Here is a 26,948-nt window from a genome sequence, read left to right on the forward strand (position 1 = left end):
AAATTGCTATTTTATGCCAGGGGGATGACAGGGGGAATGGGCTAATGTAAAATTTTGATGTTTGCCTCAGGACAACCCCTTTAACCAGATTGTCTAAGGTTGGAAATTCTCGAGAACTGAAGTGGCTTGGGAAAAATCTTGAAGATGAAAGTACAGGCCTTTATAAAATCATCAACCGCATGCACTTTCAACTGGATTGGCCTCCATTTCCCAGTCAGAGTCCCAAAATCACACTCAACCTGCCCTCTCGCTTGTCTGAGTCAATAATTAAAAATTATTTTCCAGTAATTCAGGCTTCAGCAAGTTTCCTACAAATTTGGAATGCCTTGTGAGTGACTAAAACAAAAGGTACTGGATGTCCATGTATTCCAATCAATTAAATACCAAGATAGTGACAGCATGCCAGGCGTATATTTTCAATCCAAATTTATTCCTCCATGCACACGACGTTTCGACCCCCTTGGGGTCTTTGTCAAGCAGAAAGACCCCAAGGGAGTCGAAACGTCGCGTGCATGGAGGAATAAATTTGGATTGAAAATATACGCCTGACATGCTGTCACTATCTTGGTATTTAATTGATTGCACTGAGAGGTCTAACGCTCAGACTTCATTTTGGTGACTGGTGAGGGGGAGCCCGGGGGAGTATGACCTGGAAGGTGCAATTTGGTGAGAGGATGACACCTACTCCTCTGCCGTGCCTGTCGTCCAATCTGGGGGTGTGTGAGAACTGCAGGCCATCATAGGACAGTGCAGCGGGTGAGGTGGAATCAGACTGATGTATCCAGGTTTTGGTGAGGGCGAGTAGGTTCAGACGCTTGGTGGTGAAGAGGTCATGGATTGTTGGGAGTTTGTTGCACAGCGATCAGGAGTTCTAGACAGCACAATTGAAGGGGAAAGGGGCGGGAGGGTGCGGGCTAGAGGTCAGACTTGGGGGTGCGTACGGTAGGTGTGGCTTGGGGGGGGGTAATGGCTGGGAGCGGTGCAGGGTAGCCAGGGTGAGGAGATGGTTGGGGGACTTATGAGGGCAGCTGTGGTGTTTCTTGGGGGTGAGAGGGGTGGAGGCATTTAAGGAAGGTGAGAAGTGTGTGAGAGCTATGCATGGGCGAGGAGAGCATAGAGTGGGTTGGGTGTAGAAAGAGGGTGTAGAAGCAGGCAGTGAGGATGGCGCTAGAGGTTACAGCAAAAATTAGGGTGTTTATATACAGGATGTTAGTATTGAAAGGGTCAGCCTTCCTGCTGCTCCGTTGAGTGACACGTTCAATTCAACAGTGTGGTAGGTGAGCCAGGATAGGTGTGGAACAGCCCCCGAGGCAGAGACGACAAAGGAGGGGAGCGGTCAGTGTGGAGAGGGGAGCAAGCGTAGGCAGAGACAGGGATAGAACAGAGCAGGAGCAGAGCATAAGAAACACTAGCACACAAACATTCAGACAAGTGGCTGTAGTAGTTTGATACATATTCAGAAGAGAACTCAGATGACGGACCTCTCTTCTGCATAGTGTGAGAAACGTGTTACACCTTGCCCAACATAGGAAATCTCATTATTGGACGAGGTCCAACACTGGACTGGAATGAAGAACTAATTTTTTGTAGTCCCATTCCTATGGTGTAAATTTTTTCAATATAGCCATATGAATGATGAGTTCAAATATTAAGATGATTTGTGTGTTTGTATTAACTCAAATGTATACATTGATACTAACAGAATTTATATCATTTTAACACATTTTTTAAACTGGATAAAAAAGTCTGTCTGTCACTGGCGTTCGCCTCAGTTAACCTTTGCAGTTGCTCTGTTCCTCTCGAGGAGCAAAGAAACAAAAATAAAAAACAGAATTAAACTTTTGTATTGGTTTCATCAGTGGGTTAAAAAAAAGGGGGGGAGGGGGAATATTTCCATTGTTTCATTTCCATTTTATAAAAAGGTGCAACTAGCATTGTCAGCAGCACTGTTCCATTTGAAAAAACAAAATGAAATAGAACAGAATTGAACATTTCCACAAAAAAACAAAACAAAAAAAAACCACATTGAAATCAATGGGGAAAACAATAGAAAGGTTTAATTTTAATAATTTCTGTTTCTCTGCTCTGAAAATTAAACAGAGAAATGGAAAAATTAAAATGGCTAAGTTTAGGCTAATACAAGTGAAAACAAGCCCTAAAATTTTAAATACATTTTATTTTTGATAAAAAAGGTACAAAAAAAAATCCAATTACGGTACTTGTTTCTCTGCTCAGAAAATGGAAGAGATGGAAACCCCAAAAGGAGACCAGATGCAGGTGTGAAGGCCCGAACTGTTCATATGTATTTTCAAAAGGTAAATTTATATAATCCTCGAGGTTGCACTATAATTGAATTTACTGAAAATCGAGGTTATTTTTTCATGTATTTAATATCTTTTATCACCTTTTTTAAAATTTTGTATGAATTAATGAAATCTATCCCTTATTTTCATTGGTCCCAAATGGATGTCTTGATATATTAACGCCGGCATCCCTTTTCTTTATGCATTGCCGTTTCCACTGACGCACACAAAAATGGAGCGGATTTTACCGCATTTTTTAATTGCTGAACTGTTGTGGAATTTACCCCTTGTATAAAAAGAAATGCTGAGGATTTAGAAACTGCTGCATTTAAAAAAAAAAGAAAAAAGTGCTGTAAAATGCTGAAAATGTTCCACACCAGACAAAAAAAACCCCAAACCCTTCACTTGGCTTATACTGTATATGCAGTGGAATTTCCACAGTGATTCCGACTGAAATTCTGCATAATTTCCACCAAGTGTAGAAACTGCCTAAAAGTGCTGCTATCCCGGAGTTTACTGTACCCGTCTGTGGATGAATGGACTGGATCTGATGAGCCAACTAGGATTTTAAAGGGGGAAGGTGGATGGGTGTCCTTTTTCTTCTATGTGAAAAAGGCATATAGGCAGTCATATGTCATTTCTGCAACAAAATCAGCGGAGTGTGGGGGTTACCCTAACGTTTTCATGCCTTTGAGTACGTTCACACATAGCGGAAATGCTGTAGATTTCCTACAGCTGAAAATTCTTGTCAAAATCCACAGCATTTCCACCGCAAAATCCAGTAAACAAAAGCAGTTGTGCGCATAAATACACAATGCCCAATAAGGTGGCGCAAATGCGCATACGCTCATGTGAGTCCAGCCTTAGTGCAGATTTTGACTCTGATTCAGCTGTGGATCCGCAGCCAATTTCAGCTTGCACATAACTTTGCTCTCCTCTCACCCCCGGAATATTGCATTTCTGCTACATGTGAAATGTACCCTTACCATATCTGACATTTTAAGAGAAAATGAGCAGTTTTCTTGGCATTCTGTATACCCATAAGAAAGTGCAACAAAACTAGAAAGATGCTGTAACCAAATTAAATAACGATTTAATTTAGACAGAAGCATTAAAACACCCGTGGGAATCCATGTAAAATAAGGAAGAAAAAAAAAAATACTTGAGAAATAAAAAACATAGATATTAGGACCATCACAGGATAGGAGTTCATTACTTAAAACCTACAGTAATGTGTACTGTAAAATGTAACCATCACAATATATGACACATTGAAAGACAGTTCCTATCAACATAACATAGAAAAATACAAGAAAACCAAAATACAGAGGAACATAAATATAACACACAGCCAATCCGTCAGATTGGTAGCTTACTCCCACATTTGTTGGCAAGCTGAACTTTGAGGTTACACTTCAACCAGTCAAAATGCTGAGTACAATATTATGAGTTTTCCCCCATGCTATGCACACAGTACTTTAGAGGTTTCTGCCAGTCAACAGTCACTTATATAGCTCTAAGAGGCACATTTTAAAAGTGCTGTAGAATATACGCTTTCAGGTAACTTTTCAGGATAAGCTGCTGTGTATGTACATCAGTAATAATCTTCTTCCTGGCCAGTCTAGTTCTAGTATCCTGTATTTTCCCACTGTGCAGGGTTATACACCTATTTTTTCATCTGCTCAGGACTGGTGGGAGAAGTTGCCACAATGCTATGTGTGCTGTGTTCTACAAACTGTACACACTACTAAAGAGATCATGCTTTCTAACTGCCTATTACACATACACACAGACATAACCTCATCAGCACACGTGTCATACACAAGCCAAATCTGTCTCGCCACATGATTTTATGTGGCCCTCAATGTGGTCCGGATGTAGAAGGACCAGCTCTCCATTTTTCTCTGAACACAGCCTGCGCTTGGCAGACGGGGCTGTGCCATCTTGAATTCTGAGCTCTGGTGTGCACTTCTACACCACTTTAACAACTCACCGGTGGTGGCACAGCTCTGACAGCACTACCCAAGCACCCTCCGAAGTAGGAAGCTAAATGCTATAGTGAAGGAATGGGAGAAACCTCATCATAGTGCGCCAAGCCATGTTAAGGAGTAGTTCTATTTAGCGCTCATTCACACAGGCGTATGCAGTTTTGGTCTGTGAAACACGCAACATTTCTACATACCAAAAACTGCATTCACAGAGCATTTAGACTAACTTGCGTTTTTTTTGACATATTCACTGCATTTTTCATATAGGCAAAAAAAAACCTGCAAGAAGGTCCCATAGATTTCTCATCTCAAAGCATAAATATGCAGTGAATACTCATGCATCACTCATATTCACCACGTATTAACGCAATCCCATTGAGTTTAATGAGCAATTTTGGTTCGTAATATGGATCAAAATAGCACATGCTGCAGTTTTTTTTTTTACACGTGTAAAATATACATGTGGAAATCACATGTCTGAATACTGTAATGCACATCAATGGGGATTAATTTGTCTATAATACGTGCGTAAAAAAATACACCTGCAATCTGAAGTGCAAATACAGCTGTGTAAATGAGCCCTTATAAACAGCCCTTTGAAGGTTAACCATAATGCCAATGTGGCCCTCAGGGAAAATTAATCTGACAGCCATGTTGTACAAAAACATTTGTCAATGTACATGTGTATAAACACTCATTAGCTCTACTTGCAGCTCTCCATGTCTTTCCCTCCCCTTCCTTGAGCATGGCAATCACCTGCTCAATCAAGAGCTGGCAGACACTGGCCAGCAAGCTAGGGGAAAGACCGCACTTTAGAGGAACTTTTCAGCACAAAAACACAATTTTAGGGAAAAAACAACTGTAAAATAGCAGTTTTGTTAGTTATCACATTGGCTATCATTATAAAACACTAAGATCTTTGAAAAGTTAGTGCCCATTTAAGCATTAGCGGAAATGACTCTTTTGGACCATCTACCGTGATAGATGTGCTTGGCTGAACTTTAAGCCATTGATGGCGTTCTCCAAAGTTGACATTATAACTTTTGCTTTCAGTATGCTGCAACAAAACTCCAAAAATGTTTTCTGTACTAGTTATTTACTGCTAACTAAACAACTGTGCTCACTAGCATCTGTTCATAACAGAGCCATGACCACTTTGCCAAACCCAAGTTTTCAAAAGGGATGGAGGCAAAGCTTAAAACAGTCAGTCAATATTCTTGACTGCAAGAAGACAATTTCATGCTATAGGAGTCTCATATTACATCATACGCACCCCACTTGAGAAATTTCAATAATGGCATAAACCATTCTATACTAAGGAAAAAGGGTGAAATGAAAATGTTAAAGTGGGTATACCCATCTCTGCTTTTCATTGCTACGATAGGAAAAACCCAGAAGCTTTGTTCCCACCATGTGTTGGAAATCTCATGGAACTCAGCACTGTGCTCTTTTTGTAGCACTCATTGAAATGAATGGAATCTAAGGAAACCATATAGCACAGCGCGCTAACTCCACAAGTTACAGAAACAGCATAGCGTGCTGTGCTACGCCATTTCCGTAGCTCCCATTCACTTCAATGACAACTGGCACTTGGCTCTTTCCGTAGGCTCCAGAATGGTGGCCGGTAGTCCTTGGCAGCAGTTTCCCATTCTGGCCATGAGAAGCCTAAATGGGAATAGTCCTTTAAGGTTTTGATGAAATTTGGAGTTGCAAAAGAAACCTTATAACCATCATATGGCTTCGTACCTTACACGTATCTGGCACACAAGCACTTGTTTTGTAAAAATGTTACACTTACTTGTACCCTTTGAAAGAGAACCTATCAGAAGTTCTATGCTGCCAAAAACAAAAGCATCAAATTCCAATAGTTTTTTTTTTTTAAGGCAGCTGCATTTTACTGTAAAGCGCTACAGCATTTCCGAAAAGAATACTTCTTTAAAGAAGTTGAGAACAGGGAGTACAGTCCAGGGGGCGACTGCCCAACAAGATCGGCTACATTGATAGGACTCTTCACATTTGTGGATAGGGAGAGACCAGTAAGGTTAGGCTCACACGGAACGTAGTCCCGGCGGAAATCTCACGGTTTGGCCGCAGCAAAAAGATTTCCGCCGGGAAAGCGCTGCTTCAAAACCGGCGGCACTTAGCCCATATAGGAGAGTGTGGCCGCAACAGGAAAAAAAATTGAACTTCTGCCGCGACGGATTGGCAGTCCTGTGTGGACGAGATTTTTAACAAATAGCTGTCCACATGGCTGGCTAACCCTGGGATAAGCAGCCGCAGGCGGATTTGCGGCAGCAAAATTCTGGATGGAATTTCTGCAGCAAATCCGCCCTGTGTGAACCCAGCCTTAATCTTTATAAAGCAGCTGGGAGCGAAGAGTAAAGTTATGGCAGCAGCTCCTTGCCAGCTCATTCTTGGTTAGATTGACAGGTCTCTGCCTATAGACAAAGATGTATCAATCTAGCCAAACCAGTTGCGTAGCTGCCCTGTGGCTCTTCTTCCAAATTCCTGGCTACCTTGTAAAGTAGGTTTCCTCTGAACCGCTGCAGCTTTTCAGAGTAAAACATGTCTTCAAAGGGCGTGTCTGCCGAAATTTATTGCTGCCCATGGTTCAGGCAGCATCAGGCTCCTAACAATTTCCCATTATGAGAGTGAAAAATAAACTCTTTTTGGGCCAGATTTGTCACTGCTAAAAGGGGTTTTCCTATTATTTAAAATTGCATCACAAACACTCAGTCCTTCCTGGTTGCTGCTGACCAGGACATGTGACTACTGCAGCCAATCACTGACCACAGCAGTGACCTTCTACAGCCAGTGATAGGCTGCAGCAGTCACATTTCCTGGTCAGCAGCAACCAGGAAGGACAGATTTGTTGTGATACAATTTTAAGTCATGGGAAAACATGTATTTGCGACTTCAATTTCTGTAGTTAGTATATGAATACTATAAAAATGTTTATCCAACATTTAAATAAAGCAAAATTAATTTTCCCAAAAGATCAGAAGATGAATGTAAGAAAACACCGAGGTTACACCAAATGTCCACTCTGTATGCTAGTTCTAAAAAAGTTAATTTACAGAGAAAATGCTGTTTTCCTGAGGGGTTCCTGAACCTTTTAAGACCTGGTAAATGAAACTGCACGATTTCATAGCATTGCAACAAGAAAGCAAGTAGTTCAGAGGTCATCTGTTACAGTCTCAAAATTGCAAGTGGCTTAGGAGCTAACAGTGAGAAGACAGCAAGCCCCGATCACTTCTGTCCTTTATTTAGTGCAGCACATACGGCCTTGTCCATGCTTTGTCTGAATTCCTCATAGCTGCAGTTGCCAGGAAGCTCCATGCTGTATGTGCTTTTGTTTGCGAAGGGTAATATATGGCGATAATAAAACAAGATGGTTGGTTGAGGATCAAAACCGGCTGGTGGAACGGAGTCTACGCCTGTCGCAAAATTCAAAATATTCTCCAATGAAACGGCAGTAGTACCATCTGTGTAAAAAAATTTCAGAAGATGATTAAACATAAGAAAGCACAAACTTAATCTTATAAACTGGGGATTTTAATAAGCTCCGACTTCAGAGACGCGTTGGAAGGGGATATCACGGTAGAGGAGATAGAGGAGGTTATCAAAAGTACTCCAGCAGGGAAATGCCCAGAGCCCGACGGCTTCACTCCCGCCTTCTACAAGTGTCTTAAACAGCAGCTTGCCCCTTTTCTAGCCAGGACTTTCTCCGCGGTCTCTCAGGAGTCCCCCTTTCCGCAACAGGCCCTTGAGGCACACATAAGCGTAATCCCAAAACCGGGAAAGGATTCCACAGTTTCCACTAACTATAGACCGATCTCAATGATCAACGTGGACATAAAAATCTATGCCAAGGTCCTGGCCAACAGGCTTTCTCCGCATCTCCCGAACATTATACACACAGACCAGGTGGGCTTCGTCAGAGGGAGAGAAGCCAGAGACAATGTAATAAAAACACTGCTCCTAGTGGCTAAGGTTCGAGACGGCGCTAATCCAATGTGTTTGTTGTCGGTAGATGCGGAGAAGGCCTTCGATAGGGTTCGCTGGGAATTTCTGGAGGCAGCCCTCAAGCAGATAGGGTTGGGTCCTAAATTTTTGTCCAGAACACTTTCTCTATACACCTGCCCCACGGCCAGGGTTAGGATAAATGGCACACTATCCTCCCCCTTACATATCAGGAATGGGACCAGGCAGGGCTGCCCCGTCCCCTCTGCTGTACGTCTTAGTGATGGAGCATCTAGCGACGGCAATCAGAAATAACCAGAACATCAGCGGACTGACAGTGGGGGGGGGGACCAGTATAAAGCTGCTTTATACGCTGACGACGTACTGCTATATATCACACAACCACGCATCACCCTGCCTTCCCTCATTGAAGAATTTGAAAAATTTGGCCACCTATCCAACTTTAAAATTAATTACAGCAAAACTGAAGCCCTAAATATATCCTTGGGCCCAGAAACAAAAAAAAACATATAACAGAACACTTTCCCTTTAAATGGCAGCAGGAGGCAATAAAATATTTGGGAATACACATTCCATCGGACCACTCTAAACTATTCCCCATGAACTACTCGACCCTACTGGACCGCACCCTAAAAGCCCTCTCCACCTATTCCACCAGAGTCTTGTCATGGTTCGGGAGGATACATACCATTAAAATGGATGTCCTACCCCGATTCCTATACATTTTCCAAACCATCCCTATAATGGTACCCCAAACATTTTTTAACAAGCTAAAAACTGCACTGATCAGATTCGTCTGGGGGGGGAGGGGGGGCAGAGACCACGAGTGAGCGCGCGCACGTTATCGTATCCCAAATCACAAGGAGGAACTGGTTTACCCGATTTTAAAAACTATCACACGGCGGCGATTCTTACGCACCTGCTAGACTGGCAATACCACACCAACAACAAACAATGGATAGCATTGGAGCAAACAGATTGTACAGTCCCTCTGAGGCTAAAAAGGGATAGAGCCCAATCTGTAGGTTCACACTACTTCCTAAGGGCTACACTTAGATTATGGGATGCACAAATACGTTAACAGATATTGTCCAGAGAAAATAGCCCTTTGACGCCATTATTTAATAACCCAGCTTTCCCACCAGGGAGGGAGCGAGAACGCTTTTTGGGTTGGGAGAATTGGGAGGACACCAGGGTCCAGCAGGTCATGGGTGGACAACCAATCCCTTCTATGCAGGAACTCAAACAGCGATTCGGAGATATCCGCATCTCCTGGCTCGAGTATTTTCAGTTACGCTCCTTCCTTGTGCCTTGGGAGGGAAGCGACACCCCGGGTGTGGAATTGACACCCTTTGAGAGGTTGTTTGAGCTGCGGCCCCCCCAGAGCACGTACTGTCACAAATATATGGCCTCCTGATGCAAGAGATTAGTCGCACTAGCCCGGGCTTCAAGTGGGCTTGGGAGCAGGAGATAGGAGAGGAAATCACACAGAGCAACTGGCAAAAATCATTTATCTTTACACACAAATTAACCATGGCATGCGCTGCTCAAGAGAAAGGGTACAAGGTGCTTGCTAGATGGTACAGATACCCAACGCGACATTCCCCTCAGTGTCGGACATGTGTTGGCGCTGTGGGACTGATAAAGGGACCCTACTACATGTCTGGTGGGGTTGCGATAAATTACGGCCTTTCTGGAACAGGGTGTTTGCCACATATAACTCAATACGCCGCAGATAGCCCTCCTCTCCATTCTGCCGGGCCCCATTAGTGCGCAAAAGGGAGACCTGCTCCGCTTTTGCATTGCAGCAGCCAGAGCAGTCATCCCTCGCCACTGGCGAACCACACAAGTTCCCTCAATCAGAGAATGGCAGCAAGAAATGACATACCTCAACCAGATGGAGGAGCTATGTGCGGAGCACTCGCGAGAGCCCGAAAAACAAAAGGAAAAATATAGAAAGACCTGGCAGCCCTGGATCATGTTTGAGTCTTCAACAGAGTTTACCAGTCTGTTTTACTAGACTCATCCACGAGCCCTGAAGGGGACACAGGCCCTTTGGAGGTAGGTACCGAAAATAAGACGCTCAAGGTGTCCCCCTTTTCCCTAATTGTACATACCCCCCCCCCTTCCCTTTTTTTTTTCTCTTTTCGTTTTGTTTGTGTACATGTGCGTGTTATTGTCGAAGTGTCTTGTTGTTCTGACATATCTGTTCAACCTGTTCAGACGGCTTCTATATTTTTTCCCTCTTCTCTTCTTTCCTTCTCTCTTCCTTTTTTCTCTTTCTACTTCTCTCCTTCTAATGAAAAGGTTTTCCACTAGATAAATCGTAACACTAACTACGACGCAGACCCCACCTCTATGTTCAATCAGTTACGCGGTGATATAGTAAAAGAATAGTTGATTGGGGGGGGAGGTGGTTTGGGGATCAACCATGGGCTAGACGAATTGACTGTTATTTGTTATACAATGTGAATTGAAGGCCCTGCGAGACCTTTTTCTATTCTATTGCTTTTTTGTGTTCTGTCCTACTTGTACTGCTATTTTCTAATGGTTGTAAAATATTTTGGAAAATCTAATAAAAAAAGAGCTTAAACATAAACTGGGGATTTGTTTAATCTCCTTAAGGACATGGCCCTTTTTTTCCACCCTCATTTTCGTTTTTTCATCCCCCATTTAAAAAGGCATAATGCTTTTATTTATCCATTGACGTCGCTGTCTGAGGGCTTCTTTGTTGAAGGACGAGTTGTATTTTTCAGTGGTACTATTTAATGTACCATATAATGTACTGAAAAACGTAAAAAAAAATTCTAAGTGAAAAAAAAAAAAGAGGGGGGTCTTGTTTCTAATGACCTGATAACTTTATTCTATGGGTCTGTATGGTTACTATGATACCAAATTTATATAGGTTTTTTACGCTGTACTTTTATTTTTTTGCAAAGATAATAAATTTTTAAAAAATTTTCTGCCGCCATCTTCTGACAGCCATAATGTTTTTTTTAATTTTTCCATCCACATAGTTGTGTGAGGGCTCATTTTGTGCAGGACGTTGTGTAGTTTCTATTGGTACCATTTTGGAGTACATACGTCTTTTTGAAAAGTTTTCATTACGTTTTTTTCTCTCTTGGAGACGGGGGTGAGCAAAAAAAGCGCAATTCTGACATTCTTTTTTGTGACGACATTCACTATATGGGGTAAATAACGCGTTGCTTAGATAGATCTGACTTTAACGGATGCATATAGGTTTTTGTGTTTTAATATTAAGATTTGTTTACTATAAATACAGTGTTTCCCCTAAAAATTAGACACTGTCTTATATTAGTTTTTGCCCCAAAAGAGACAAAGTCTTATTTTCAGAAGGGAATCTTATAATTACCTAGTAGACGGCATTCGGGTCCCTCGCGCTGGTCTTCTTGGCTGCTGCCAGCTTCCGTGTACTCCTGAACGCCGATAGAGAATTTCTTACTGGTAGCGGGGCTTGAATATCCCACCTCCAGCAAGTATTTGCTCCGATTGGTTTATCGAGCACAGTGTATGCCACTCAGAGGCGGTGCTCCCTTTCCCCCGAAAATCGGGGTTGGGCTTATTATCGGGCAGGTCTTATTATCGGGGAAACACGGTTTGGCAAAAGGGTTTTCTTTTTTACTTTTATTATCTTATATTTTATAATAAGAAAAACATTATGTTGGTTTGATCGCTCCTGCAGTATGATGTAGTGCAATACCATTACATTATACTGCGATCTGACAGGTAATCTATCAAGCCACGCTGTAGGCATGGCTGGATAGGTAATCTGCAATTGTAGTCTTAGTGCCTTTCAGAAAGCCCCCAGCTGCCATGCGAACCGCACAGCTTCCCTTAGGGGCAGCGCAGGACTCCCCGAACATCGATCGGGGCATTTAAATGCCACTTTAAGAATGGCAGCACTGGTCATCGGAAGTGTTGTGGGTGGATGTCAGCTGTAAGAAACAGCCGGAACCCACATTGTATGTGCTATGAACACTCCAGGATCCGGCTTTCTGCCATTTGCTTTGTAGCAAGATACATGAACTTTAAGGACCAAACAGAACTAACCTTCAGTGTCTCCTAAATATGCTTCCCAATGACGTATGGCATTGTTCTGCTGAGCTTGTCTGAAGCTCCTGTGATAGGTGATGGTAAAGACGTCCGATAGTGCTTTTGCAGTTAGCTTCTCAGGCTTCATGCACAGAACACTCCAGAAGGCAGTTGGATATTTCTGGATGTTCTCAAGAACTCCTAATGTCTTCAAGCCTTCTTTGAACCTAAAACCACAAATAACCATAGAATCGAGGACTGTATATTCCATTTATTATTGACTAATCTGAACCAGCATAAAATGTGTAAAAATCAACAATATCAAAAAAAATTCCCATAAGTGTATCTAGATATTCTTTCAACATGCAAAAAAAGTGAGACTTATGAGGACCGCTCGCGCAAAGACTTTCTTTTACAGATATGCCAGAAAGGGGTGTTGCTTGTTGGGGGGGGGGGGGGGGGGGGGGGGGAAGGCTGGCTGCCTTGGACTGACACATTTAGGCTGCCTGCACACGACCGGACTTACACTGTGGAATCCGGAGCAGGCTTCGTCTCCGAATTCTGCAGCAATTACCTGCCACAGGGCCAGATTCCGCTGCGGGAGCCCACATGCGGAATCCGACCCGTTCATGTGCAGACGGCCTTATGCACAGAGTGGTAAGGCAGCAGAAATCCAGTACTAAGCTCTCATTAACGACTGAAGGTTGCGAGTTCAATCCCCACATGGTTCAGGTAGCTGGCTCAAGACTGACTCAGCCTTCCATCCTTCCGAGGCCTGTAAAATGATTACCCAGCTTGGTGGTGGTAGTGGGGGGGGGTGGGGGCGGTAATAAATTAATTACCTGAAAGCGCTGCAGAATAAGTTGGTGCTATACAAATAAGATTTATTTTTTTTAATTTACGCCAAGAACTGGCATAAATTATACCAGAAATCTACTTTATCTCATAGCTGGCGTATATTTCTGTGTAGGTGGACGGAGCAACCATGCTATGCCTCTTCATATATTAGGTGCGCTGTGCGCCCATGGGGATAGTATCAAGTCTGGAAACATCAATCTTAATAATACTCCCCATAAGAGTACAAGTTGATTTTTTAAACATTTTTCAAACATGATATAATGATTAAGCAAGCTCTTCCACATCTCATATTTGGAAGAAGATTCACTAATCCACATTTTAAGAAAACACGTCTTCCTCAAGAAAAACAATGTCTTTGCAGTATAAATGACATGATACATTTTTTCAGTGGGTTGGGCCGATAAAGAGAATACCAACATTTTTTTTGTTTTTCTACTTTTGCACAAAAAAAAAAAATAAAACACTTTCGTGGCAATTATTTTTTTTTTTTACATCACTGCATTCAATGTCCTATCATTTTTATTTTTCCATGGATGGAGCTCTATGTGGGCTTGTTTTTTGCATGATGAGCTGTAGTTTTTAAAAGTACCATTATGGGCATATACAGCTTTTTTGACCACCAATCGCGTTTTTCAGGAGGCAAAATGGACAAAATAAGATTTTGCATGTTTCTTTTGGGTTTTTTTTAAACAGCCTTTGCTGTGCAGCATAAATACTGTGTTAAATGCACTGTACAGAGCGTTATGGATACAATCATACCAAATATGTGCGTTTTTATAAAAATTTATACACACACACACACACACACACACACACACACACACATATATATATACATACATACATACATACATACATACACACACACACACACACACACACACACAGGAAAGTGCACAAATAAAGGGTTTTTTCTCTTTGGAAGGTATTTTTATTATTATTTTTTACATCCCTGTAGCGGACTTGAACCAGAAAAGCTGATCACTATGATAATGCACTGCAGTACTGCTGCATTATTGTTCACAATAGCATGGCAGGCCTGGTATACAATTACATTGTAGAGGGCTGATGACATCACAGAGGGAGTGCACTTGCTCCCTCTGTAAACCCTTTACATGCCGCGATCTACATGGATCACGGCACGTAAGCCATTTCAACAGGAGGCCAGCCATCAACAGGACATAAGTTTATGCCCTATGGCGTTAACTACCACCCAGCCGGAACATAAATTTACATCCGGTGGCGTTAAGGGGTTAAACAACTGCATGATAATGGAGCCGGGCAGTGGGTTATACAGACATATGAGCAAGTAGTTGCCCCTAGTCACCAATAGTACAGTCTTCCAATTTATTATATTCATGATGTTATTAAATAAAACACAGACTCCCTGGTTATTGCCACCATGCCTGGTGTCCAGTGCCACCACCTCCACTGATTTTTAGGACATTTTTAACGAGCCCGATTTCTCAAGGGTTACATTTTAATACCCTTGATTTCTAGGGTATTAAACAACACATCCCTGGGTCACTGTAGGCAATACAAGAAATTACTCAGAATTGTATCCAATTTCCTGTTCATTCAGAGATCCTAGTAATGACAAGTGGGTGCAGAAGAAATGTGTGGTCTTTAATCAAAGTGTAGATGGAAAGATAGCGGTGTACTACATAGGGGACTGGCCTGACCCGCTCATCTGCATCTTTGTAACAGGCGGTCACCCAACATAAAATGATAGAAAGCAGCAACACCTACTATTACAAGACTAACTCATTCAATAGTTAAAAAGTAAACTAAAAAGTTTGGGAAAGTTATTTCTTTTATGACTTAAATAGAAAATTTACCTTTCAAGTGGTTGCTGCACTCGGTGAATGACATGGTATGCCAGAATATTCTTGACCAAAATGCTTTTGTCACTAAGAGTTTGTACAAGTGGCAAAGTACCAGTATTCTGCAGGTAGTCCAAATAATGAGCGGTGATAGCCTTCAACTGACTAATTCTCTGACAAGACTGTATCTGTGACAATACAGAAGAGATTAGATTTACAGACAAAGTGATGACATGTTTATTCTCTAGCATGACAATGCGTGAAAGTGAGATTATTATGCCCCTTTCAGGCAAACCTCAGACTAACAAACTGAATGCATGAGACGACTACCAGGCGTGCGAGACCGGCATCACTTTGCCATGAATACAACTTCAGCATTTCTTGCTGTGGTCAGGTTCCCGTTTCTCCACTTGTCAAACTTAGTTTGTGGCTTCTTGATACTCTTCAGTGCACACAATCAAAACACAACGCTTTGCCCTAGATATGATACAATTACATGTTACAGCTTCACATTTCAGTGCGCTTACATTCGAGCAGATCTCTTAAGCCTCATGTCCACGGGGAAAATAAGAATTAAAATCCGCAGCGTTTTTCCGGCACGCGGATCCGCACCCCATAGGAATGCATTGACCACCCACGGGTAGATAAATACCCATGGATGGTATTTGAAAGTGAATTAAAAAAATTTCTGGAGCATGAAAAAAAAATGGACATGCTCCATTTTAGTGCGGATCACGCGTGCGGGAGCTCATAGAGCACATGGCTCAATTGATCTCCCGCATGAAAAATAAAAGACAATTACAGTGCACCCGCACTGCATCCGCAGCCCAAATCCGCGTTACAAATCCGCAGCGGATCTGATTTTCCACGTGGACATGAGGCCTTACTCTGGAGATCCCTTTATTCTGCTCTTGTAATGTCTCCTTTTTTCCTAGTAGCAGAATTATGGAGCATGTAGACTTATGTAATACAGGGTGAGCCACAGAAAAGTAGCCTAGCACCACAGTTAGGCCACCTGTCCACGGGCGGTGCATTTTAATGCAGCGGATTTCCGCCGCCGGCGAACACTAAAGTCACCGTGATTTTCGGCGATGAACCTATCATTATGATAGGTTCGTCGTGGAAAAAATTAAAAAATAAAAATAAAAAATCGCAGCATGCCATGATTTTTAATATACGGGTCGAAAATTGCAGCAGATTTCTGCTCGTGTACATCGGGCTGCGCTTTCCATAGTTCTCTTATGGAAAGAGTTTCATGCATTACCCACGGTAATTTCATGCATTTCATAGGGAGCCTTATGAAAGCTGTCTAAAGGCGTATTCATCACTGCTAAGAGCATCTCTAGAGCACATGCTCTGGCTCATCAACATTGCCAACAGCACACTCCAGAGAACATACTGGGAGTGTGCTGGCTGTATTCTATCCAAAAGCTGCATGTGTTAAAGGGGTTGTCCCGCCACGCAGGGTAACTTTTTTTTTAATAAAAATGATGCTTCCCTTTCACTAAGCATGGTAACACACAGCATACAGGGGCTCAACCCGGCAGGCAGATTAGCTGGAATGTCTGTTTCTTACCTTGTAATCTGATGTTCCACGCAGCTTTCAAAGATAGCGCTGTTGTGCTGCCTTCCCACATTGCCCTGCGCTCTCCCCCCTCTGTGTGCGCGCTCCCAATGGCAGCAAGAGACATGAAAAAGCAGGGTTTCCTTTCCTCTCTCAGCTCTTGTCCTAGCCCCGCCCACCTCTATTGAACTGATGTACAGCCTCTCCCCCTCTAAATTCCTCTACAGTACAGCATGTTCTTCTGCTGTACAGTGTACTTAGAGGGGGCGGGGCCAGGAGAGACCGTCTATACACACTCATCGTCCAGGATAAAATCCAGAACCATGAGAGTTCAGTGTGAACAGCCACTGAGTAAAGTGAATGGAGAGGGGCGGGGGAGAGCAGGGAGAGAAATCTCCAGCAGGCGCCCCGCTGTTAAACAAGAATACCAGCTCTACAGGTGCCCCACCACAAGCAACACTGACAGCCCCCTCCCCCGTGATAAGTAACACTGACAACCCCTGACCTGGACCCCCCTCCCCTGGCGACTAGTTGTCAGCAACCTGACCCCCCGTGGCGACTAGTTGTCAGCACCCCGACCCCCTGTGGTGACTAGTTGTCAGCACTCCAACTATTCAAAATAGTCACAGCTCATCTCCTCTCCTCCCTGCACAGACAGAATTACACTGAGATTAGACACATATATAGATAACACAGGATCCACCAATTATCACAGCTCAGCTCCTACCCTCCCTGCACAGGCAGGATTACACTGAGAGGAGACATCTATATACAGGTAACACAGCAGCCACGATTCAGAATAGTTACAGTTTACCTCCTCCCTTCCCTGTACAGACAGGATTACACTGAGAGAATGCATCTATATGTAGGTAACACAGGAGTCACAATTCAGAATAGTCACAGCTCACCTCCTCCCCTCCCTGCACAGGCAGGATTACACTGAGAGGAGACAACTATATATAGATAACACAGCAGTCACCATTCACAATAGTCACAGCTCACCTCCTCCCCTCCCTGCACAGGCAGGATTACACTAAGAGAATACATCTATATGTAGAAAACACAGGAGCCACCATTCAGAAAAGTCACAGCTCACCTCCCCCCCCCCCCCTGCACAAGCAGTATTACACTGAGAGAATACACCTATATGTAGAGAACACAGGAGCCTCCATTCACAATAGTCACAGCTCACCTCCTCCCCTCCCTGCACAGGCAGGATTACACTGAGAGGAGACAACTATATATATAGATAACACAGGATCCAACATTCACAGCTCACCTCCTCCCCTCCTTGCACAGGCAGGATTACGCTGAGAGAATACACCTAAACACAGCAGCCACCATTCACAATAGTCACAGCTCACCTCCCCTCCCTGCACAGGCAGAATTACACTGAGAGGAGACACCTATATACAAAAAATAGCAGCCACCATTTACAATAGTCACAGCTTAGCTCCTCCCCTCCCTGCACAGGCAGGATTACACTGAGAATACATCTATATGTAGTGAACACAGCAGCCACCATTCATAATAGTCACAGCTCATCTCCTCTCCTCCCCTCCCTGCATAGGCAGGATTACACTGAGAGGAGACACCTATATACAGATAACACAGCAGCCGCCATTCACAGTAGTCACAGCTCACCTCCTCTCCTCCCCTCCCTGCATAGGCAGGATTACACTGAGTGGAGACACCTATATACAAATAACACAGCAGCCACCATTCACAATAGTCACAGCTCACCTCCTCCCCTCCCGATGAGTTGACAGCCCCCTTCCCCCCACCCCTGCCAGTACATTGACAGCCCCCTCGCCCCCACCCCACCCCACGCAGTGCATTGACAGCAGCACCCCCCAACCCCCTGGCCAGTACATTGACAGCACCCCCCCCCCCTCCCCGGGCAGTACATTGACAGCACACACACACCCTCCACCCCCCTCGCAAGTACATTGCCAGCTCCCCAGCCCTCCCCCCGCAAGTACATTGAAAGTGCATTGCAATCCTATGCTCACAACCGGGATATGACTGCGTGAAAATCCGTGCAGTAAAAAAATCGCGGCAGGTTTCCTTTCTGTGTGGGCACAGAAAGGTCACCGCTGACGTGCTGGCTCCACTCTGCGCACGCGCAGTTGTGCGACAGCCGGCACATCGCACAACAGAGAAGACGCCGGGCGAGCATGAGGTCAATGCCAGGGCACGGGTCGCATCCGGCTGCATGCATCTTGCAGCAGGAATCCGACCTGGCCGTGGGAATGAGGCCTTAGAATAATCTGTGACCTCACTGAGTGAATCATGTGACCTACTGTAGTAGATGCAATGATGAACAAATCGAACAGCAGCCAGATTACACCTCAAATGACCAGAAGTCTGAAGCAGATGTAACCTGGTTAGTGTGAATTATTTGTGCATTAATAGCAACAAGATGATCATTAAAGGGCTTTTGTCATTACAACAAAACCCCCATTCCCTAGCTGGGTTCTTCCTAAAATAAACGATTGTAGCCCTGGGACAAAGCCAACAGCTGCCATCATTATTGGCGGCGACTTCCTTGTACACAGGTGGAAGGAAACAAATGACCACTACGGACAGAAGCCGAAGATCCCAGAAGTTGGATTTCCAGTGATCAGACAGTTATCTTGCAGGTAGGCAATAGTTACAATGGCAAGATAACCATTTTAACCTTACCAATTCTCATCCATTCCACTACTGCCAGTTTCCTTGGTCATTTGGCCAATCGCTACTTTACTGTCAGTGATATTTCATCCACAGCAAATATCATCATGGATGATGCAGCTCAACAACGAGCATGCGGCAGGGTTCTAAGGGGATCAACTAGGAAAATAAATGGCAAGTTATATTGCCACTGTCACAATGTAGTCACATTTTAAATGCAGGCATATACAAGATGCCTATGAGCAAGAAAAGTTGGTACTGCCCAAATCCACTTCCAAACTTAAAGGGGTTGTCCCGCGGCAGCAAGTGGGTCTATACACTTCTGTATGGCCATATTAATGCACTTTGTAATGTACATTGTGCATTAATTATGAGCCATACAGAAGTTATAAAAAGTTATTCACTTACCTGCTCCGTTGCTAGCGTCCTCGTTCCCATGGAGCCGACTAATTTTCGCCGTCTAATGGCCAAATTAGCCGTGCTTGCGCAGTCCGGGTCTTCTTCTGTTCTCAATGGGGCTCCGTGTAGCTCCGCCCCGTCACGTGCCGATTCCAGCCAATCAGGAGGCTGGAATCGGCAATGGACCGCACAGAAGCCCTGCGGTCCACGGAGGGAGAAGATGCCGGCGGCCATCTTCAGCCGGTAAGTAAGAAGTCACCGGAGCGCGGGGATTCAGGTAAGCGCTGTGCGGATTTTTCTTTAGGTCCCTGCATCGGGGTTGTCTCGCGCCGAACGGGAAGGGGGGGGGGGGGGGATGAAAAAAAAACAACCCGTTTCGGCGCGGGACAACCCCTTTAAGTTCAGGTAGGCAGGACACTTAGTTGGTGCTTGAAAAAAGCGAGCCCCCGTTAGCCTCCTCCGCAGCATCTTCACTGCTCGTAGGAATCTTAACAATCATGCTGCTTAAACTGCGTCTTATTATAGTAGCATTTTATGCTTATGAGAAAGTTACTTTTACTGTTTTAGGACCATAGAACACCCTGTAACTGACTTAGGCCCAATATCTACAGGCGGATTTTAATTATAAAATTTGCATGCATCTTCCGTGCGGGAGATCCGCAGATCTAGAAGCCTATAGGGATGCATTAGCATCCGCATGGCAATTTAATGCATGCAGATGTGATTTTGTTTCCCGGCTCGCGAGAAGAAACCGAAGTATGCTGTATCTTTCTGCGGATCCCGCAGGGACGGCTTCCATTGAAGTCAATAGAAGCCGTCTCCGCTGCGGCACACCCGCAGCTGTCAGTGTGGCTGTGCTGCAAATCTGCAGATTTAAAAAAAAATAAAAATTTAAAAAGGAGCACAGCGTATGCGTGCGGCACGCCGCCGGCGTGCTGCGCACATTGGCCTGGCAGAAGAGAGAAGATCCGGTGCAACTGAGGAGAGCCCCACAGCGTCCAGGCAGGTGAGTAAAATGTAATTTTTTGCCTCATGTCTGCGGGCACCGCAGGGATCCGCTGCGGGATTCCACACTCAAAATCCGTGCGTGCCCGTGGACATGAGGCATTAACATTTATAAAGCACACCATGGGACGAAAATGTCAGTTTATTGCAGTAGAATTTCTATACATACTCATGTATATCTGTACTACATGCATCAATATTAGTTGTATTTCACCAAGACAGATGCACAGCAAACAAAACAAAAACTAAAATCAGTCTAGAACACACACAGGTGACTTCCTATTTACCTTCACAATTGCCTGCAAGATAAGGGGATCCGCTACATCCTCTAATATTGGTTGTACATGATGAGAATCATATATCAGGCAATAGAAGAGTGTCCGCGAAAAAAAGCTTGGTGCTGGCCCCCCATGAACCAAAGCAACAGCCACCATCCTGCCAGCTTCATAGTACAGGTCTTCATTCAAGGCTGCAGAACAAATAAAACACAATATATTATGAAAAGAGATTCAATTGGATTGAATTAAAGTGGTTGTGTCATTAAAAAAAAAAAAAAAAAAAAAATTCTATACTCACCTATTCCTCCACTTTGCGGAGCTTCTTCAGTCCCGCGGGTAACGTCGTCTCCAGCCGGCCGGCTACATTCCTGGCATTCTTCTTCCTGAGATCAGTGAAGGTTGCGTCCCTGTGACGTAGCCTTCAATGGATAGGAAGGAAAGCTGATCAATTGCAGAGACAGCGGATATGAGCAGTCTCTGCAATAGCTCGATGCTCCCTGATAGGCTGTGAATTGTGACGTAAAGTACACTGCCAGCCAATGTATGCAACGTCACAGGAAGCAGGAGAATCAGCCAGCTGGAGGAGAGGTGACAAGACTCCCCACTCCACCCCCAGGCGCTGCTCTCCACTGCACTTGTTTGCAGTCTTCAGACACTGCTTCCTGGTTACAGGGTTCACGGCGCTCGACCAATCAATGCAGCACTTGTTGAATCAATCACAGCCATTCAATGCGATGGCTGTGATTGGTTCACAGAACGCAGCACTGATTGGTTCTTGAGCACCACGGCTCAGCCTATGAGAGCCAGCACTTCCTGGAGGCGAGGTACCCCCTGACCAGGAAGCAGCAGCTGAATACAGCAAACAAGTGTGCCAGAGCTTCAGGAGGAGAAGTGCGGTGGAGCGGACAGCGCCTGTTAGGTAATGTACTGTTTAGGTTTTTTTTAATGCAGCTAGGGCCAATTTTAGGGGAAACAGTAGGACTTCTTACAAGTAAAATTGCATCGCACCGCATGAAAACTGTGATTTCGTGTGATGCAACACAAAGGAAGGCTCTAGAGATGAGCGAACGTGCTCGGCCACGCCCCTTTTTCGCCTGAATACCGCGATTTTCGAGTACTTCCGTACTCGGGCGAAAAAATTCGGGGGTCGCCGTGGCGGCGCGGGGGGTTGCAGTGGCGAGTGGGGGGGAGAGGGAGAGAGAGGGGGCTCCCCCCTGTTCCCCGCTGCTACCCCCCACGCCGCCACGCCTCTCCCCGCCCCCCCGGCGCACTCGAGTACTTTTCACCCGAGTAGTGAAGTACTCGGAAATCGCGGTATTCGGGCGAAAAAGGGGCGTGGCCGAGCACGTTCGCTCATCTCTAGAAGGCTCCAAAAGGGAAAGATGGGCTACAAAACATCGCAAATTGCAGCAATATTCAGCATGCCGTGATTTTTTTTTTCACGCAATGTAACAGCATACAAAACATTGCTAATGTGAAGGAACCCTTGGAAAGCATGGGCATCACATACATGCGATTTGTAGCGCGGTAGCATCGCGAGATTTTGATGCTTGTGTAAAAGCGGCCTACAAATGTTCTGATCACTTTTTTTGCTAATTGAGCAGGCAGACAACCCCTTTAAAAAAAGCATCTGTCTCATGCTGATAAACCGATCATATACCCTTTAGGACACGTGAACTTCATGTAGGGAACTTCCCCCCCCACTTGGAACCCCCTCTTTAAGCAGTTCCCATTATTGCGGACTCTAGCTGCCCTTGTACAAGAAAAGAAAGACCATTCATCAAAATTGCTACCATGTAATCAAATTTTCTCCTGCAGTGGCTGGCCCGCGTTTCTCCTGGCAAAATCAGCTGTTTGCTGGGAGGTACCAGAAACGCAACCCAGGGCAACCAGCTTTTTGCCGTAGGGGCTGCATTTTGAGAAGAATTGTCTATTATGGGCTCATCCCTTTAAAATAGGTTTTCCCATATTTTAGAATCTCTGCATTTGGGCTCAAAATAGAAACTTATATATTCCAATCTGACCTAGTGCATATGCCATTATCAGTACATAGAGAAAAACAAGACGCAAAAGCCCTCTTATATTTGGGGATGTGGTTGTGTCCAGAATTAGCCCATCACATTAAACTCATAATAAATAGCAGTCAGCACTCCGCTGCTTATTTACAGGGATTCTGATTTACACAAGATAAGTTCAGCTCTTCTAGGAGGATTTTCCTGACATTTTCTTAGCTGTATTTTTCAGTAAAAAATGTAAAGAGCTTACAGCACATCAAAGGAAATTTGTTGGAAATTTTAGTTCCTCTTCTCCTAACTGATACCTTCCAAGACATTACATATACCATGGAACGCAGTGAAGACGTCATTAAGACGTGGATTAAATCTGGCACAACTGTGACATTACCAAGAACTAAATGTCCCTTAAAAAAACTGACAAAGAACCTGAAGAAAAAATAGCCCAGGAGGCTGCCAAGAGGCCTACAGCAACAGGAGTTTCTGGCAAGTACTGGTTGTGTAGTGCATGTGACAGCTATCTCCGTATTCTTCATATGTCTGGGCTGTGGGGGAGGTGGCAACGCAGAAGCCTTTTCTAACATTAAGTCTGCCAACAGTATGTGGGAGGACAAGTTCTGGTCTGATGAGACCAAGGTTAACTTTTTGGCCATAATTCCAAAACGCATGTTTGACACAAACCCAACACTGCACATCACCAGGAGACCACCATACGGGCAGTGCAGATGGTGGAGGCAGCATTATGCTTTGGGGCTGTTTTTCTGCTGCTGGAAGTGGGGCTTCAGCAAGACAATGACCCAAAGCAGACCTCCAAATCAAGAATGGCTTCGCCAGAAGCCGGTCAAAGTTTTGGGATGGCCCAGCCAGAGCCCAGACCTGAACCCCATTGAAGATCTGTGTGTTGACTTGAAGAGGGCACTGCAAACAAGATACCCTCCAGTCTGACAGATTTGAAACGCTTTTGCACAACAGAGTGGGCAAAGATTGCCAAGTCAAGTTGTGCCAGGCTGATAGACACCAACACAAAGACTGAATACTGTCATAAAGTCCAAAGGTACATTAACAAAAGTATTCATTTTAGGGTGTGCATATTTATGCAATCACACTATTTTAGTTTTTTTTGCCACCTTATAAGATTTCAGTTTATCTGTACAATTACTTTAAAAAACAACGAGTCACATTGAAGGTGGAAAGAAATCAGAAATAATTCATCTTCGTTGTTTTTTTGTTTTTTTTTGAGGGGTTCTAGATGTTTTTATATCCACTGTATATGGGGGTTTAGCCTCCTCTTATTGGTGTATCTTTTAAAACTACAATAAACTTATCTCCCTACCACATCTTATGCTAATGCTTGTTCGCCCTTGTTGTATGATAAGAAATAGACAAAAAAAGGTTACGATACACATTATATACCTAATGCTACATCGGTATAACTATGCACATAGATCTGCCTCAATTAAGAAATATTCAACTTACCATTCATGTTTAATGAGAGAGTTTTAGACTCCGATCCTTCAAACAAGTTGGAGTTCTGGATGGCATCAAGTAGCAGTTTAAAATAATTGACCAGAGAGAGGTCTGGCAATCTGCGCTCATCAATGACTTTTATCTGTAGTGTGTTGCAAGGAGAAAAACACATCCTGCGGAAACATCTGAGGGAACTATTCAAGAGAGACTTGCTTTGCACTTCTATAGTAAATCTGGGTTTATTTATCTGCGACTTCAAATCTTGCAGGATATCAGAAACCGGTCTTTGAATCTGAACATGCCTTTTTAGAAGAAAAAAAAAAACAAAAAAAAAAATATATGTGTTACCATACAAGGATAAGAATTTTTTTTTCCAGCTACAATATAAGCACTACAGATGTCCCCATGGGAGTGTAATAGCCTCACATGCTGCTGGAAAACAAATTTTAGGTTAACTGTTAATAACTAAGGGTTCTCTGACACAAGGGTTTTTTACCGTGTACTACTAGTGCGGGTGTTGCGCAAGTAATATGCAGTAACAAACTTTACATTACTTTCAATTGGCCTCACACAGCGCATGTGAAATGCCCACGCAAAGAAGATTGCAGCATGCACTTATGATGCGTATTACGCGCGTATATACGCCAAGATAGAGTATGGGGATTGTCATCACACAGAAATATGCAATGCATGCTCAAAACGCGATGCTCTGCATTAAAACACTCCTGTGAGAGACCCAATTGTATGTTAAGAATGTTATAGGAAATAAGGCAGTAAACTACCCTTGTAGATACACCTTAGAAGTGGTGACATTTACATTCTATTTTTGATATGTATGAGTTATCTGGAATGCCATTTACAGACTTCAAAGTGTGCAGTTGTGGCCAAAAATTTTGAGACCGAAACAAATTTTGGTTTTCACAAAAAGTTTGTTGCTTCAGTGTTTTTAGATCTTTTAGGCAGAAGTTTCTATTATATACTGAAGACTGAAGTTCAATTTGAAGTATTTCAGTTTTTAAGCTTTTGACAAATAGATCAAATTTATGCATAGCGTTCTTCGGGACTTGTCATTCACCCTGGCATGCTAGATATCAGTTTCTGGGTAAAATCCTCATGTAAATCAGCAAAGAAAAAAAAAAAAAGATCAGGACTGGGATCAAGATGAAAGAAAAACTTTGATTGACGGTAAAGCGTTTCTGTGTTGGATCGGCAACCTGCATCTGGCCGTTCACAATGCAGGGAAAAACAACAAGAATATTTAAAGAGCATAGGTAACCGATACCACAGGAACGGGTAACGTTTGTCATGTGGTCTCATATATATTAAACATTCTCTACCAGCTGCTTAGTTAAATGAGCCAGCTGATAAACATAAAAGTTCAGAGAAGTTGCTACTATACATAGTGTACACATTACAGCAAAAATGGCGACTTTATCCTATATCAGCATGATTGCTACAATAGCAAATATATATATATTTTTTGCAATTGGTTTGTTCTCAATCCCTGCATTTTAACATGGAAAACAAAAACACGTCATTCTATAGTTTTTGTGTGTATTTGCGCATCAAAAGTCCCCATAGAAGTCTTGTGGAATCGCGCAATGGGATACGAGAAAACACACATCTAGAACTCATTAGGCTAAATAGCCATTTAAATAGTGGCATGGTAGTGTCCCATGTGCAAAAAACATGACCTGCAGGTGCAAAAAGTACACACAGAAAAGAAAAAGCCAGTTCATCGTGCAAATGTGTTGTGTTGAATGCCAAAACGCATATGCCTGTGTGAAGCCGTCCTTAGTATAAGGGATATTTCTATAGAGGGTAGTTACATTAGCAGTAATGAAACTCACCTTGGACCAATCATGGCTTAAATTGCTCTCCGTGAATTCCTAGAACTATGAACCAGACCCCTTCCCCCTTAATCTATTATTTAACAAAGATACATAGAAGTTTGGACAACTATCCTGCACATCCCATAGTTTCAGAGATTAATTCAGTGAGCAGCAATTTAAGATATTTTGCGAACCTCCACCTCCAAAAGTGGGTGGTCAACCTATGATCCTCCCTCAAGAATCCCTCCCAACTTATTGCTGAGCTTATGCAATCGGACCTTGGCAATCAGAATAACTCACTGGATCAATAATCCTTCTGAATTATTCAGTGACGAATGTTCTAGAAAAAGAGTAACATAGTAACAAGTAAATATCCTTTTCGGTTTACCCTGTATCGCAAACAGCATGGAAACGTCTTGCCATCGATGAACAAAGTTGGTCTTTCACCTCGATCCTGGTCCTCCCTTAGTGTTCCACACGGAGGTTCTGCCTATCCCATGGGTGCATGCTGCGGCTGGTGTGCTGTTGGAGGTACCCTTATGCTTATTTCTATTATTTACCTGTGCTATTTGAGGTCCCTCGGCACGAAGGAATGCTTTGTTTATCTCTCTGAAAACCTTACTGGTGGCAACCCATTCTTGCCTAATCAGTGCTTGGAGTTTATTATTTCTGTGTTTTGTTTGTCCACCCACTTGCTTTGAGGTTTGAC

The 26,948-nt window shown here is 43.6% G+C and overlaps 1 protein-coding gene across 1 annotated transcript in view; it reads right to left on the reverse strand.

The window, feature by feature from the left end:
- Nucleotides 1-3,379: 3,379 nt before the first annotated feature.
- The window catches only part of G2E3 (G2/M-phase specific E3 ubiquitin protein ligase), a 40,576-nt gene continuing 17,007 nt past the window's right edge, over nt 3,380-26,948 (reverse strand). The window contains exons 11-15 of the mRNA XM_066608575.1: nt 24,417-24,709; nt 20,938-21,119; nt 15,025-15,197; nt 12,347-12,555; nt 3,380-7,776 (exon numbers count right to left, since the gene is read on the reverse strand). Of these exons, the coding sequence (XP_066464672.1) occupies nt 7,541-7,776; nt 12,347-12,555; nt 15,025-15,197; nt 20,938-21,119; nt 24,417-24,709 (1,093 nt within the window). The 3' untranslated portion in view covers nt 3,380-7,540. The remainder of the gene's footprint in view (nt 7,777-12,346; nt 12,556-15,024; nt 15,198-20,937; nt 21,120-24,416; nt 24,710-26,948) is intronic.

The sequence above is a fragment of the Eleutherodactylus coqui genome, chromosome 6, assembly GCF_035609145.1.
Source record: "Eleutherodactylus coqui strain aEleCoq1 chromosome 6, aEleCoq1.hap1, whole genome shotgun sequence".
Classification (NCBI taxonomy): domain Eukaryota; kingdom Metazoa; phylum Chordata; class Amphibia; order Anura; family Eleutherodactylidae; genus Eleutherodactylus; species Eleutherodactylus coqui.